Source organism: Pan paniscus, chromosome 6 (assembly GCF_029289425.2).
Source record: "Pan paniscus chromosome 6, NHGRI_mPanPan1-v2.0_pri, whole genome shotgun sequence".
NCBI classification, from domain to species: Eukaryota; Metazoa; Chordata; class Mammalia; order Primates; family Hominidae; genus Pan; species Pan paniscus.
Window position 1 is genome coordinate 9,724,115 of NC_073255.2, and position 15,415 is coordinate 9,739,529.

The 15,415-nt window shown below is 55.3% G+C and overlaps 1 protein-coding gene across 1 annotated transcript in view; it reads left to right on the forward strand.

Annotated features, from left to right (window-relative positions):
• FOXK1 (forkhead box K1) overlaps positions 1 to 13,324 on the forward strand; it is an 89,146-nt gene extending 75,822 nt beyond the window's left edge. The window contains exons 6-9 of the mRNA XM_034963557.3: positions 1,212 to 1,378; positions 1,482 to 1,766; positions 3,234 to 3,458; positions 4,360 to 13,324. Coding sequence (XP_034819448.2) covers positions 1,212 to 1,378; positions 1,482 to 1,766; positions 3,234 to 3,458; positions 4,360 to 4,640 — 958 coding nt within the window. The 3' untranslated portion in view covers positions 4,641 to 13,324. The remainder of the gene's footprint in view (positions 1 to 1,211; positions 1,379 to 1,481; positions 1,767 to 3,233; positions 3,459 to 4,359) is intronic.
• The last annotated feature ends 2,091 nt before the right edge of the window (positions 13,325 to 15,415 follow it).

Genomic DNA, 15,415 nt, shown 5'->3' on the forward strand with positions numbered 1-15,415 from the left:
CCCACAACCCCCTCCCCTCAAGTACCGAGGGGTGACTGCTCGTTTCGGCACTTCAAGACTGCACCATTTTCTGTTTTTGTTTTGAGAGAATATCTCAGGACCAAGAACTCCTAAAATAGGTTACTAAGTAAGCCACTGACTGTTGTATTAAAAATAAGATTTTAGTTCTTAGAAGTGGAAATGTGTGTAGCAATGGGAACGGTTCCTAAGGCCAAGAATAAATGGATTGCGGTTGTGGGTCTTTTGGTAGCACTTAAGCTTTCTGTTGCAGTGTGTGAGAGGACCCGGGGAGAGCCAAATCTTCGAAGGGACAGATGAGGGGTATGACCTGGGGAGCCCACAACCGCCTTTGCTTTTCGCAGATGCTGGGAACGCAGCTCTGCTGCAGGCGGGGTGGACAGACCCTCCTCCAGCCATTGCTGCCCACCTGCTGCGTCAGGGCCTCCCCTGCCCAGCTCAGTCTTGGCCAAGCCCAGTCTGGAGGAGCATGCACCGCCTGTGAGCGGTCTGGGCAGCGCTTCCCAGCTTGCCCATCAGATGAGGCCGTCCCAGGTGTCCAGGAGGAGATCTCCTGAGCGGCAGTCTCGGAAATCCTTCCCCGTGGAAGGACACGTTAGCCTCTCGTGCTTCCCATTTCAAAATTCTGTTTCCAACACGATTTGATGAAAGATTGAAATATCTGAAAATTCATTTCGAGCACAGGGTCTGGCATTGTGATTCTCAGGTGAACGGGGCGTATGGTTGAGGTAGGACTTCAAAAAAGTGTTCGAACGTCATTTGCAGCATTTCAACTGAGCTCCAAATGATGTTCAAACACCCCTCTCAGGGGTAGAGTTTTCATGGTGGAACGGTTGCGCCCACCAAACAGAAGCTTATGTTTTTGGCACAGAAGGCCCGGGCCATTTTCATGGACACCTGGCTGGACCTCGGTGGAAGTGAACTGCGTAGGTTGTTGCGTTCACTGCAGCACCTCACGTGATACCGTCCCCTCCCATGGAACGGAGCCTCCCCCGATGCAGTCCCCACTCAAATGGAGTTTTAAAGGCTGGGTGCAGGTTACGGGGGCGTTTCTCACCGTCTGAATGCGGAGGACAGAGACGAGCTTCAGGGAGCATGGGCGGGTGACGGCGCTGAGATGTGTGATGTCTCGGAAACGTCCTCGCATCCCTCAGCGCGGGCGCTGACTGCCGCGGCCCTTGCCTGTCTTGCAGGAGCGCTCCAGCTTCGCCCACACACCCCGGGCTGATGTCCCCTCGCTCCAGCGGCCTGCAGACCCCAGAGTGCCTGTCTCGGGAGGGCTCCCCCATTCCACACGACCCTGAGTTTGGGTCCAAGTTAGCTTCTGTCCCAGAGTACCGGTATTCCCAAAGCGCACCCGGTAAGGAGCGGGCGGCCCTCTTGCGGGGCGGGGCGGGGTGGGGCGGGGCGGGACTCGTGGGGGTGCGGGAGGGGTCACCGTCCGCTCTCCGCCCTCCGTGCAGGCTCCCCCGTCAGCGCCCAGCCAGTGATCATGGCCGTGCCTCCCCGACCGTCCAGCCTCGTGGCCAAGCCCGTGGCCTACATGCCCGCCTCCATCGTAACCTCACAGCAGCCCGCGGGCCACGCCATCCACGTCGTGCAGCAGGCCCCCACCGTCACCATGGTCAGGGTGGTCACCACATCTGCCAGCTCGGCCAACGGATACATCCTCACCAGCCAGGGCGCGGCGGGGGGCTCCCATGATGCGGCGGGCGCAGCCGTGCTGGACCTGGGCGGCGAGGCCAGAGGTAATGCAGCCGCGGCTGGCAGCCTTCGCAGGACCCTTTGTGGTGGTCCCGGCCGGCAAGTCCCCAAGGCAGCGCCATTGGCCTGGGCCTGGGGCTTGAGGAGGATGATTCTCTGCTTCTGCCTCTCGCTGCCTTGTCCCTTTAAATCAGCATGAGCTGGGCAGGTGGCTCATGCTTATAATCCCAGTGCTTTGGGAGGCCAAAGCGGGTGGATTACTTGAGGTCCGGAGTTCGAGGTCAGCCTGGCCAACATACTGAAACCCCGTCTCTACTGAAAATACAAAAATTAGCCAGGCATGATGGTGCGCTCCTGTAGTCCCAGCTACTCAGGAGGCTGAGGGAAGAGAATCGCTTGAAGCCTGGAGGCAGAGGTTGCAGTGAGCTAGACTGCACCACTGCACTCCAGCCTGGGCGACAGAGCAAAACCCTGTCTCAAAAAAAAAACCGCATGAATCTCCGCAGATGCGTCCTTCCTTGTTGAATAGGGCCCTCGGATGCACATAGCTGTGTCCTTGCCCTAAGGTAACGTTAAATTGAGTTGTGTTGCGGCCTTGCGTGCATTTGGAATTTAGTGTTTTCTGCAGGAGAAAGAATGAGCCTGGGAAGACTGTTCTTTTCGACTCCCTCGTAAGTTAAAGACTTTAGAAGTCATTTAGGGAAAAAGTAGTTCTGAATTGCTAAAAGAAATCCGATCCCAGGGCTTGACGGGGTAGACACTGAACATGCAGCTGACCCCAGAAGCTCCTCTCCGGAATGCCTGCAGTTAGGCAGCGCCCTCCTACGCCACTCTCCACCCTGGACTTCCTTTCCGCGGTGGTGTTTGTTTCAATGCTGCCGTAATGAAACTGCAGTTTGGTGAGGGAAGGCCAAGTTACAGCTGTAATCAGGATCATTTCATTCTAAGTAATACATTTTCTTTCTCAGACTAAATTTGGGTTGGTTAAAGCTAAGGTATTTAAAATGCTGTTCTAGGCCGGGCGCGGTGGCTCACGCCTGTAATCCCAGCACTTTGGGAGGCTGAGGCAGGCAGATCACTTGAGGTCAGAAGTTCAAGACCAGCCTGGCCAACATGGTGAAACCCCATCTCTACTGAAAATACAAAAATTAGCCGGGTGTGGTGGCAGGCGCCTGTAGTCCCAGCTACTCAGGAGGCTGAGGCAGGAGAATCGCTTGAACCCGGGAGGCGGAGATTGCAGTGAGCCAAGATCGCACCACTGCACTCCAGCCTGGGCGACAGAGCAACAAAATTCTGTTCTGTCTCAAAAAATAAATAAGTAAAATATTGTTCTAAAACCCTAGTAATTTTCTTCCCAAACCTATTTCACCCATAGGATTTTCCTCTAGCAAACCAATTTTTTCCCAGTGCTGACCTCACTTTCCCCACTTGGCCGACCTGCTGCCCAGGCGTCGAGGAAATTGATTGTTTCGTTGGCCGAGTGTGGTGCTGACTTGGTTCCTGTCCCGCAGGCCTGGAGGAGAAACCCACCATTGCGTTTGCCACAATCCCCGCGGCTGGTGGAGTCATCCAGACGGTGGCCAGCCAGATGGCCCCCGGGGTCCCCGGACACACGGTCACCATCCTGCAGCCCGCCACACCCGTGACCCTCGGGCAGCACCACCTTCCAGTCCGGGCCGTGACTCAGAACGGAAAGCATGCGGTTCCCACGAACAGTTTAGCCGGCAACGCTTACGGTGAGGCCCTGGCCCTGTTCTCCACGCCACATCCCAAGCTCTGTGGCTCCCGGTAGTCAGTGCGGCACGAGAATGTTCTCCCAGTATCTCCTGATCCTCCACTCAGTTCAATTTATTGAGCACCTGCTATACTCCAGGCACTGGGGTAATGCAAAGAAAAAGAGGGTGGAAGGGGCCAGGCACTGTGGCTTACACCTATCATCCCAGCACCTTGGGAGGCCAAGGCAGGCAGATCGCTTGAGCTCAGGAGTTCGACACCAGCCCAGGCAACATAGCAAGACCCCATCTCTACATAAGGTTCAAAAACTTAGCCAGGTGTGGTGTTGCACACTCATGGTCCCAGCTGCTCGGGAGAGTGAGGCTGTAGTCAGCTGTGATTGCTCCGCTACCTGCCAGCCTGGGTGACTGAGCGAGACCCTGTCCCTTAAAAAAAAAGGGAGGGGAAGAAAACAGGGTGGAAGGAAAACCCAGATCTGCCCACTCTCTGGAGCTCACACTCCATGGGGTGAGGCAAGAGGTCAAAGGAAGGAGGAGAGTTGGGGTGCAAGGGTGCTGGGCGGGGGTGCAGGGTGCCAGGGCACCGGGCGGGGTGTCAGTGGGGTGGCTCAGGGCAGTGCATCTGTGTAAAGGAGTGAGGCAAGCCGTCGATGTCCAGCAGGATCTAGACAGCAACGAGAGGGGCCTCCACCCAACAGGCTGGAGCCAGCAGAGACAGGGCAGATGAGGTGGGGAGGGGACGGCGGGGCCCGCAGGGAGCAGAGCAAGGGGAGCTGTCCTGCCTGGCAGGGGTGCACTGACCTCCGGTTCCGGCTTGGTGGCTTAGCCCCTGTATAGGGGACTTGAAAAAAGCAGCTGGGTCCTAACCAGACCCCAGAGTAACCCTCTTCTTCCTCCACTCCAGCCCTCACCAGCCCTTTGCAGCTCCTTGCGACCCAAGCGAGTTCATCCGCGCCGGTGGTGGTCACCCGGGTGTGCGAGGTGGGGCCCAAGGAGCCAGCAGCAGCCGTCGCAGCCACGGCCACCACCACCCCAGCCACTGCCACCACCGCCTCTGCCTCCGCCTCTTCCACTGGAGAGCCCGAGGTCAAAAGGTCCCGGGTGGAGGAGCCCAGTGGGGCTGTGACTACACCAGCCGGAGTGATCGCAGCCGCCGGCCCCCAGGGGCCAGGCACCGGGGAGTGAGGTCACCTGCAACGCGGGGGAGTGGGACTCACCCAGCGGCGACCCCGAAGCTGGACCCGGCAGCTCAGGCGGCCGCACCCACAGACGGAGGAGAACAGCCCTCGGCGGCCTGCGGGCATCAGCGGCACCTGGACACACCCAGCCCTTTCCATTTGATCACCTGCCTTCCCGTGGTTTAAAACAAAAACACATAAACAAGTTCAGACAACTGATTGTATGATTCTGGGAATTCTTTGCTTTCCTTTCCTTCTCCCTCGGCACCACCTCCTCTTCCCAGGCCTCCCTGTCGGGCATGGGGAGGAGGTTGGAGCTCAGCATCTTGAGGAATGTGTCAAGACAGCCCCTCTGCTCCGCGCTGCATGGCCAGCCGCCTTTGTCCGGGAGGACAGACAGAAACGCAGCAAGGCACACACCAAGGCTGCCGGGGAGGCCTGGGCACCGGACAGATGCCTGTTGGGAAGCCAGGAGCTGCCGAGCCACGGACCGCCTAACAGCCTCTCCGCCCGGAACGTGACATAGAGAGTGTTGGCATTAACTCGGGGGGTGTGCGATTTCACTTCAGACCCCAAGTTTTTCTTTGTTTGTTTAAACATGGAATTCAGACTTCATTGTACACCTGAGACAGACACAAAAGGGATCATGTATTTTTGAGGATTTTACCTGTTGACGGTCTGATGACTGGCCGTAGGTCCAGGGTTCCCGCTGGGTTTAATCCCCTCGAAGAGTAAACCTGCCGCTCTGTCTGATAACTTCAAGTAAGAGCGGCGGCTTCCTGGGTTGGCGTTCGCGGTGGAAGGCTCCTAGGATGAAAGGTGAGCCTGGATCCGCCGGCCGCAGACATCGCGCTGCTGGGGACGATCGGGGCCGCTGCTCTGCAGACCAGACCTTCCTGAATTCTCCGTGGCTCCGATGTCCGGGTGCTGACGGCCACACGGGGACCTAACAGTGCCAAACGCCATCTGCTCCAGCTGCTTTTTCACCCAGTTACAGAGTCCTCACCACTCCCACATTGATCTGCTCTTTTCAATTGGAACCATTTCTCCTGCCTGAAACTCCAGGGCCCCTCCCTGGGCTGTCCGTGAGCAGGAGACCCCACCCCAGCAGCAGTGGTGAGCAGGCCTGTGCCTCCACGCCCAGCCCCCGCCAACGCGACTGGTTTTGTTTGCCACACGGTGAGAACCGGAGGACGGGATGCTCCAGCCAGTTGGGTGGTTCTGGGGTCCCTGAGGAAGCCCCCTCCTGCACTTCCATTAAGACAGCCAGTGGTGCCTGGATCTTTGTCACCAAGCGGCGTTGAGCCAGAGCTGTCTAATGCTGAGCCCAGCTCGGGAAGGAGAGAGGAGTCCTTCAGTGTGTCTTGGAGATGCGAAGTGCGTCCTCGTAAAGGTCAGCTGTCAGTTTTGCTGGCCGCTCTGGCGCTGGCTCTCCTGTCCGGGACCACAACGAGAAACAGCGACAGATTCGACGCAGAGCTCCGGAAGTGCCTGAGGAGCAGTGGTTCTTGGAAATCGCCCGTCCTCCGCATCACAGCCTCTCACCAGCAAAGCAGCCTCTGCCCGGGCCCTGGCGGGAGAGCTGCAGAGGGACCCAGGTGCCTGGAGGGCGTTTGAGGGAGGTGGCTGGACAGGTGTCTCCCTGAAGAAGAAGGGAGAACACTTTTCAAAGTGATTCCGAGGCAGTGCGGGAGGACATACGTGCTGTGCAGTGGAGTGGGGTCGCCCGTGGCCCCCATCAGAGTCCCCGTCCCCCAGGACAAGTGCAGAACCTCTGTGGGCCCCCTCCTTCCACCTAGATAGAGAAAACCCCTTGTTCTGTTTCCTTCCCCTGTTCCGTTGTTTTTCTAAGCCCCCCAAATTGAGTCGTTTCTATGGCACTAACCTTTCCATGGGAAATAAGCTCTTTGTGGAAGTCCGTACCTGTTGCCCTGGGTGAGGTTTCAGAGAAACGGGGGCAGGATGAACACAGCCGGCTGTCCTGGGTGCAGTTACGTCCGTGGAGGGTGAGAGATTGCGCCCCGTTCCACGCTTGTGTCGCCTGCTGTCGTCTGTGGGCCTTTTCTTTCTGTGGTGCCTGGTGTGTGCGTGCATGGCGTGAGAGAACGGGGGGTGGGGGTTGGAGGTGGCTCCCCGACACCGGTGCCTGTGTGGCCTGAGCCGGCGCCCTCCCGGGAGCGCCCGTCACGGGGGGCCTCTGTGATTACCTGCTGCTGCTCTCTCCCCCGTGGTGACTGTATGTCCTCAGGGCTGCCTGTGGCCACCCTGATGGGAGACCTCTCTTTGCTTCTGGGCCACTGCAGGTTGGCCTCCTCATACAAGCTGATGTCTGCAGGGAGCGCCGCGTGCTGGGATTGCACCACGTGTTGGTCACAAATCGAGGTCGCCTTTTGGCCTGGTCTGCTCAGGCTGGCCCTGACCCACTTGCTTTCCTGGCTTCTGAGACGCAGCGCATTCTTCCTGTTAGCGGTAGCGTTCTCTGATTTCACTGCTTCATTGCCAAGGGCGTGGAAAGGGGGTGGTGGATGGAGCTGGGAGGTGGCGAGCACAGGACTCCTGGGCTGCATTCTGCCGTGTGGGGTTCTGCACTGTCTAGCTTCTGCGGGGACTGCAAAGAGGGATGAAGGGACATGGTCCTAGGGGTCGGCTCAGACTCGGAGCAGGGCAGGGAGAGGAGGGCAAGGAGAGGAGGCCTGGGTCCTGGATCCACTGCTCTGGGCTCATAACCATGAGATTTTGAAAGAGTTTTTGGTCATCTGAGCAGGTACCATGCCTGGCTCATGCCGGAACTTGTCTTGGAACCGGTAGCCAGAGGCCCAGGAAGGGACAGGGCCCAAAAGGGTTGCATGTCCCGGCCACAAAGCCCTCCCTGTGTGCCCTGAGCCAGCCCAGCAAGCGCCTCCCAGCCAGGCGCTTTCGCAGAAGCAAGAGCACAGGCTAGGGGGACCGGGAGAGCCTCAGCCCCCAGCCTGGGCGGCCTGTGACCCTGAGCCGTGTGGAGCCGGGACTAAGAACCTTCTCTAGGTTCTCAAGGGTGAGCTGTCCCGAGCAATGTGCAGGAATGTGGGGAGCAAAAGTAGCTGATTCCAGCCCCGTTCTGGGGTCACTGGGGAGGCAGAGGCTGAGGGCCTGCTCTCTGGTCAGCAGGGACTGGGGGCACGGTCCACAGCGGATGAGAACAGCAGGTCACAGTAGTGGCTTTGGGAAGGGCCCCTCCTGCTTTGCCCTGTTCGGAAAGGGGCTCCCTCAGAGCCCCTGGGCCCAGTAACCCGCTTCTGTCTCCTGATTCCTGGTGGATAAATTGCCAGGTTTATCAAATACAAGAAAACACCCGCTTTGGCTAGGAGGTAAGTCCCAAAAAGAACGTCTTAAGTAGAGCACAGGCATCCACCGAGGCCATTTGGTGGCCCCTGGGAAGTGGGGAAGCAGGGCCTGAGCGTCCCCAGGCTGCTAGGGCAGCAGCTGGCTCAGGGCACACTCTCTCGTGCCAGCTTCTGCCACCAGCCCAGTGTCCATGGAGCAGCGGGGCCAGAGGAGCTCAGGGAGACCTGGCTGTCTAGGGCATGGTGCCCAGTATCCCGGTGTGTGCCCGTCCTCAGCCACTTGTGTCTTTCTTTCCATGTGGGAGTTGTCCCGGTGACACCTGCCCTCCGTTGAGGGTGGAATCTGTCACTCATGCCTTTGAGGGACCCAGGTGGACCATCCCTCTTCTGCTTGCTTTCTACATTCCTAAAAACCTCAACGTTAATCCCTCACCAGTTGGGCCGAGTATGGCCTCATGGTTCTGCCGCGCCCCAGTCTTCTCCCACTGGCTTCACGCTAGAGGGCGCCATGCGCTCTGGGTGAAATGAGACGCTGGTGTGGGGTCCCCATGCAGAGACCCTCAGGTCCCTATCCAGAGACCCTCCAGGCAGTGCTGGGAAGACACTGGTGGCGGGGACCATGACCAGGCGGGTGGAGCCATGTGTGTCTCACACCTGCCACCCCTCACTTTCCTTCCCGAGGTCTGCTAGGTCCTCTTTGGGATTTGCTGTTTATTTGTATTTCCCTTTTCTTTGATTTAAGAACAATGCCAAGTGAAAAAGCTGGGAATGAATTTCTGAGTTGCTGAGTGTTCCCTGCTCCTAGGTACCGCGCTCTGTGCTTCTCAGGCAGGGAGGAGATGGATTCGGTGGAGTTGGGCCAGGACGGGGGCTTCACCCTGCCCCCTCCAGACTGCCGAAGCCCCCAAGAAGTTTTGAGCCCAGCTGGGCCTCGCCTCCCCGGCTCCTGGGTCCGTTTTCTGTACTGGTTTGAGATCACAGGCATCATTCAGCGAATGCTCTTGTGTCCTCTGCATAAAGAGGGCCCTCCCTGGAGCACCCCCGGGGAGCTGGGACTCTCCAGAAAGCCCCGGGTGAGGGCTCCGTCTTGAGAGAGAGAGAAATCCCTTCTTTGGGCGATTCAGTGAGTTCAGGAGGAGGAGGAAGCTTTTCCTTGGCTTTGAAATCAGTGTTTTTATGGAGACAAAGAACAGACCTCAGTGGGAAAAATGAAAACGTAATGGAACACGGGGACGCGTCGGAGAAGAAAGGATTTTCCCCTTCGCTTTCAGAGCCGGCGGGAGTGCAGGTCTGTTTTGCTTCAGAAGCCTCACATTCTGCTTTGCCCTTGAGTGACTTCATGCGGGATGAGGAACTGTTGACCTCTCCAGAGAGGACACCCCAAGTCCATCCTGGGCTCCTCCTCACCGCCCTGAGAAAGTCCCCCTAAAAAAGGCTTCAGAGTCATCGGCATGCCGCCTCACGTTGCAGGACAGAATCGCGCGCTCCTCACGCTGGAATAAGTTACAAAACATGATCGTAAGGCTCTTTGCAAACACAGAGCCCCAGGATGCTGGATGGAGGCCTCCTCGGCCCTGCGGGCGGCCTGGCTGCAGTAGGTCTGCTGCAAGGAGCCACGACGGGGACTGCGCCACACTCCTGATGAAAACGTGTTTACCCACGGCCTCGCCTCGAGCCTCCTTGACAATACCGCTGCTTCAAAGCAATATTATTTAATGAGAATACTTTACATTGCTCACATGTGCTGCTATGAAGACAGGATTAGTCTGTAGACGGGACTCAGCTCCGGAGGTTCCTGGGTAATGTATTTTGGCTCTTGGAAATGAGGGTAGAATTTAAAATATAACAAATGGTCTCTCGCCCGGTTCTGTCCCTTATTTTTAGATTGTTTTCCTGCATCTTACAATTTCCTTTTCTTTTCAAAGTTCCTTTCTCCAGGCCTGTTTTTCAGTGCTCAGGACACGGTTTTCATCACATACTTACTGTTTTTTTGGTTGGGTTTTGATACGAAAAGCTGCTACATTTGGTGACCAGAGGGAGGGTTTGGAATCTGTGCTTTGCAGGGGATCTCGGTGGGTACCGCGGCCCCTCGCAGGGTGGCGAGTGGGGTCCGTGCCTCGAGAAGGGGGCCCTTACCCACACCGTGCGGCTTGAATTCTGTCGGAGTTGAATCTGTGGAAAGGATTGTCCCATTAGAGCTGCCGCGTCCTTTCCTCTGTCCTCCCTGTCACCCAAACCCCGAAGTCACAGCTGCTTGGAAGAATGGGATTTTGGGGCTACAACCACACACATTTCCCTCTGGACTGAAATTTTAAAAATAGACCCATTTCACTGACTTCTTTAGGGAAAATAGTTTCAGTCTTGGGTTGTCTTGTGAGCCCACGGGCATGGGACCCTGTCTCTGCTGGGCTTTTCCGGCCCCGTCCCAACTCCTCCTCAGGCAGAGGCTGCAGCCCTCAGCTCTGCTGCTGGATGGAACATTTCAACCCCCTCCGGGAAGGTGGGCAGGGTGGAGGGCCCAGGGCTAGGCCTGCCATGCACCATGAGCAGGGGTGCTACCTGGGGGTGTGAAGCTGGGCTGGCTTTTCCTGGAGGTGGGTGAGAAGGCTCTCCGGGCAAATCAGAAGGCCACGAGAGAGGGGGGAGCGGGGAGAGTGGTGAGGAGGATTCGTCTCTGACTGATGAACCTTGCCGTGCCTGTCTGTCACATCCAAGTCTGTGCCAGCTGCTGGGAGGTCAGACTCCTGCCCTGAGAAACAGCCCAGTCCTTGGAGAATGAAACCCTGAGGGTCAGTGAGTGGAGGCCTTCCCTCGGGGCCAGCCATTCCCGGGAGGCCTGAGTGTGACCCGGAAGCTCTGCGGGTCACCAAGACTGGCATTTTCCTTGTATTTTTGTGCAGGACTGAAGTGAGCGTTCCTCCTCTGAATTGGTGAGCCTTTGGGATTTTTTTTTTTCTTTTACTCATCCTAATGGCTGGTTTTGGCTGCTTGGAGTATCAGAGAATATCACTAAGAGGGCAGTCAGTTTATTTTTAGGCATCTTTCTTTCTGTCCAGGGAGAAACCCCTCGGAAGAATCTTAGTCACTCTTTGCACCTGCCCTGTCATTCTCGCCATGGGGAAAATGCGTTGAAAAGAAAAATCCCGGGGCCAGGGAGAAGCCGTGAATGTATTTATTTGCTTTGGTGAAGCTGCCGAACACTGGCTGCGGGGGACCCACCGCCCCCATCCCGCTCCAGGCCCCAGTGACCCAGTTGCGTCTTAAGTTCCATCGTCCAGATTTCAGGCCACCAGAGGCTGCCAAAGGTGACTGAAGCGGTCTCCAAGTCACTCTGTCACCACTTTTTTTTTTTTTTGAGATGGAGTCTTGCTCTATCGCCCAGGCTGGAGTGCAGTGGCCCAATCTCGGCTCACTGCAACCTCCGCCTCCCAGGTTCAAGCGAATTCTCCTGCCTCAACCTCCCAAGTAGCTGGGATTACGGGCACCTGCCACCACACCCGGCTAATTTTTGTATTTCTAATAGAGATGAGAGTGTTTACCATGTTGGTCAGGCTGGTCTTGAACTCCTGACCTCAGGTGATCCGCCCACCTCAACCTCCCAAAGTGCTGGGATTATAGGCATGAGCCACCGCGCCTGGCCTCTGTCACTTTTTTTGCTCCTTACCCAGTTTTTGTTTTTTGTTGTTTTGTTTTGTTTTGTTTTTAGCGTGAGACTACAATGGAAAGACTCCTAGTTGGTTATTCTTTATCTCGGATTCTTTTTTCTGGAATTGTTTGCTCATTTGAGTGGTTGGTGGTTTGCCCTGTGTCAGACACGGTGAAAAGAGTGCAGGAAAGCTGGGGCCAGGGGAAGCGAAGTGGCTTCAATCCGGGCCGATAGCCAAGAAGAGTTTTCCTCCCTTCGGTGACAGGACCTGCCCCTCCGAGTCTAGAGTTAAAAGCAGCTTCTAGAACTGGCCCCTAAGTCTCCAAATGTGTTGGCTAAGCTGAAATGAGAGACTCTGAATTAGAGTTTCTGTTTGTTTGTTTGTTCTCTGCATGAAGTTCACAGGCCTGTATGGATGTTAAATTGTGTCTGTAGCCTCTAAATCTCCAGGTTAACTGGTCCAGATTTTTTTTTTTAATCAGTAACAATGGGAATTTAAAATCAAATATTTGGCCAGGTGCGGTGGCTCATGCCCGTAATCCCAGCACTTTGGGAGGCCGAGGCGGGCGCATCACCTGAGGAGTTTGAGACCAGCCTGACCAACATGGTGAAATCCTGTCTCTACTAAAAATACAAAAAATTAGCCAGGCGTGGTGGCGTGTGCCTGTAATCCCAGCTACCAGCGAGGCTGAGGCATGAGAATCGCTTGAACCTGGGAGATGGAGGTTGCAGTGAGCCGAGATCATGCCACTGCACTCCAGCCTGGGCAACAGAGGGAGATTCTGTCTCAAAAATAATAATCAAATCAAGTATTTTAAGTTTGGCTCTTCTTTCTTTCAAGAAAGGCTTTTTGGATACCTAGAATACCTTCATGTATGTGGCTTGATTTCTGTTTCAGGAAAAGGGGGGCGGGAGGAGAGACAACAGCCGTGTTCCAGAGTCTGTCCTGAGATGTCGCTGAGTCCAGACACTTGGGCTGCACGTGCCCTGCAGATGACAAAGGCCGGCAGCTCAGCACACGTGCAGGAGGGGTTAAAGCCAATATTGAGTTTTTGTTCTTGTTGTTTTAATCTGAACGATTATTCTCCTGTAAAAATAATTTGGGAGGGGCGGGTGTTGTTCGGTGTGTGTGTGTGTGTGTGTGTGTGTGTGTGTGTGTGTGTGTATGTGAGTGTTGTTTTTTTTTTTTTTACAGTGGCTGCCTGTCTAAAGTATTTTTCACAACATGTTTGATAATCAGTGCTTTAAAAAGCAGCAGTGTCCTATGAAGTGGAAATGTCAGTTCTAGAGCATTGGATGTGAAGTTCTGGTCATGTCACCTTGCGTGTCTCACCCTGGAGGAGTGAAGGTGGGCGCCCGGTGGGGGGGGGTGTGGCTGCACCCCAGCACCGGGAGGGGGCACGCACAACACCAGAGGAAGGGACAGCCCCACCCATGTCAACAGCAGGCGACCTGTGTTTTCATTTCAAATGGGATACAGTATTTTTTTAATAAGGAGCCATACTTTTTTTTAAGAGTTTGAGATCTGAATGTGATTTCTAATTGTATCAGACGTTAATGTTTTAAAGCTATAACAAAGTTTAAAATTTCTACTTTTTGTTTTTCATTTATTTTAACTGTTCTTTTATCTATTAAATTGTTGTATGTGGATGGGGAAGTTTTGTTTCTCCTCTTAGCATTTGTTTCTATAACCAGAAATAAAATTCTATATTAAAGAAATGACCCTGCGGCTCCGGCGTGGTCCTTCTGCGCAGGTGGCTACTGAAGGTGGCGGACAGACAGACGGCCTGGACACACAGACACCAGACCCCTGGACACATAGGCTCCCGACCCCCTGGATACACAAACACCTGACCCCCTGGACACACAGGCTCCCGGCCCCCTGGACACACAGGCCCCTGACCCCCTGGACACACAGGCCCCTGACCCCCTGGACACACAGACCCCTGACCCCCTGGACACACAGACCCCTGATCCCCTGGACACACAGACTCCTGACCCCCTGGATACACAGACCCCTGACCCCCTGGACACACAGACCCCTGACCCCTGGACACACAGACCCCTAAGCCCCTGGACATACAGGCTCCCGGCCCCTTGGACACACAGGCTCCTGACCCCCTGGACACACAGGCACTGGGCCCCCCTGCTCCAGAGGCTGAAGGGCGGCTGCTGCTAAGGGAAGTCGCCCATAGGTCCCTGGTATCCCGTTCCTGGCTCACACAGGAGATGCTTCTGCAGGTGCCTGTGGCTCCCGGACTCGGTGGCCCCCACCCACTGAGAGTGCTCTAAGCGAGGATGTTTGCAGCTCCAGGAATGTGAAGACAACGTGTGTCTCCCCTCAGACGTGGCAAAGGCAGAAACCAGCCGAGCCAACCCCCTTCCCCTGGCACACGCCCACATCCTGGCTGGGGGGCACTTGCAGGTACTCGTTGCTGCCCCAGTGGCTCCTGGGCAACTGTGGGTCCTTCCTGCTGGCCCTTGGCTAGATGAGAATTTCTACCCATGTCCAAGATGGGTAGAAATGTACGTGGGTAGAAATTCTCTCAGGCCTTACTTATTGTAGGTGTGGGGCCTGGGGGGTGGGGATGGCATTGACTTTGGAACTACACAGACCTGGGTTCAAGTTCCTACTGTGTCCTTACCAGCTGTGGGACTTCAGCTTGCAATGCGCCCCACTTCTTCACGTGCAGCACAGGCACCCCCACCCCACAGGCGCCCCGAAGCTCAGCTGCGATGCCATCAGTCACTGTCTCTTCTGAGAGTCCCCCAGACCCTTGGGTGTGTCTGTGTGACTGCCTCCGACAGACTTGAGAGTGGTGCGTGCTTGTCACATGTCTCTCTTCTGTCAAGGTTCTGTAGTGTTTGCATGTGACTCCCTCAGTTCAATAACTTGCATTTTTCCAACGGCACAGTTACCCACCGTTGCAGGTAAGGTTTCACTGCTTCTCTGTCTTCCTTCAAGTTACTCCATTTCCATTGTAAGAGGCTAACATAACTTTAACAGATCAGTTCTAGTTTAAGATGTCAGCCCAGGCTGGGCGCGGTGGCTCACGCCTGTAATCCCAGCACTTTGGGAGGCCAAGGTGGGTGGATCATTTGAGGTCAGCAGTTCAAGACCAGCCTGGACAACATGGTAAAACCCCGTCTCTACTAAAAAAAAATACAAAAAATTAACTAGGCATGGTGGCTTGCACCTGTAATCCCAGTTACCTGGGAGACTGAGGCAGGAGAATTGCTTGAACCCAGGAGGTGGACATTGCAGTGAGCTGAGATCACGCCACTGCACTCCAGCCTGGGGGACAGAGCAAGACTCAGTCTCAAAAAAAAAAAAAAAGAAAAACATTTTAGCCCAATAGCAAACATGAGTGAGAAGCGTATGTAGGCTTCCTCCAGGGATCTGCGTTGGCTAATTATTAATTGCATCTTTTTAAGATGTTGTCGTTGTGTTTGTTTGTTTGCTTGCTTGTTTAGAGACAGGGCCTTGCCATGTTGCCCAGGCTGGTCTTGAACTGGGCTCAAGCAATCCTCCTGCCTCGACCTCCCAGTGTTTGGATTACAGGCGTGAGCCACCGTGCCTGGCCTTTTTTGCTTTTGATTAGCACAACCATTTTTCACTAGTGAGACCTTAAAATAATATTTTACACTAATGTAAATATTTTGTAAGAAACAAGTCAAATATTACCCCTGGTAAAATTGCTTAAGGTCGTGTCTGTGTGAAGAGAGAGAGGGAGAGAGAGACTGAGATTCCTGGCACACAGTTGGAATCTCAGTTAAAGTTAGCTGCCCTGTGAACCTGGTATCTATACAACA